Source organism: Onychostruthus taczanowskii, unplaced genomic scaffold, assembly GCF_017590055.1.
Source record: "Onychostruthus taczanowskii isolate IOZ18803 unplaced genomic scaffold, ASM1759005v1 scaffold4571, whole genome shotgun sequence".
Taxonomy (NCBI): domain Eukaryota; kingdom Metazoa; phylum Chordata; class Aves; order Passeriformes; family Passeridae; genus Onychostruthus; species Onychostruthus taczanowskii.
The window spans coordinates 1-681 of record NW_024502094.1 but is presented as its reverse complement, the minus strand read 5'-3'; the positions used below and the strand labels follow the sequence as shown (position 1 = coordinate 681).

The window sequence follows — 681 nt, the reverse complement described above, 5'->3', positions numbered from 1 at the left end:
ACCCACGCAGAGCCCCCCACCCCCCCCGGGGGCCGTACCGGATCTCCCCGAACTGCTGCCCCTCGGCCGCCAGGTCCCAGAGCTTCACGGTGCTGTCCCAGGAGCCGGAGCAGACGCGCGAGTCCCGCGAGGCCAAGCACCAAACCCAGCCCTGGGGGGCACCCGGAGGGGCTGCCACACCCTGCGACCCCCTCCGGGGGGGGGTTTATTTTTTTTTTATGGGGTGGGGGGTCTGCTCGATGCCCACCTTGTGGGTGCCGCCGCGCCCCGAGCCCAGAGCCTTGACCAGCACCTTGCCGGGGGGGCCCCGGCCCAGCTCCCGCAGGTCCCACAGGTTCACGTTGCGGTCGCGGCCCCCCGAGACGCACAGGGAGCCCCCCTGGGAACGAGGAGGGGGGGGGCGAAACTCAGCTGGGGAGACCCCCGGGAGACCCCACGCCCCCCCTCGGGGGGTCTCACCTGCAGCAGCAGGACGGAGTCGACGGAGGCGAAGTGCCCCTCGTCCAGGGAGAAGTGCTCCATGGGGGCCCCCCCGGCCCCCCAGCGCTCCAGGTGCTCCTCCAGGTCCTCGCAGGCGGCCGCCCAATCGAAGCCCTCCTCTGGGGGGGCCCAAAATGATGGGGGGGGGTCGTGGGAGGGTCTCAGGGACCCCTTCCCCCAAGAGGGGTGAGTGCAAGGCAA

The 681-nt window shown here is 72.2% G+C and overlaps 1 protein-coding gene across 1 annotated transcript; it reads right to left on the bottom strand.

Moving 5' to 3' along the window:
- Positions 1-6: 6 nt before the first annotated feature.
- LOC121341213 (F-box/WD repeat-containing protein 9-like) lies at positions 7-642 on the bottom strand (the record flags this gene model as incomplete). The annotated part of the gene is made up of 3 exons (XM_041414556.1): positions 7-151; positions 248-379; positions 460-642. Coding segments are annotated over 3 exons (460 nt in total), but the record flags the coding sequence as incomplete, so codon positions are not given.
- Between the last annotated feature and the right edge of the window lie 39 nt (positions 643-681).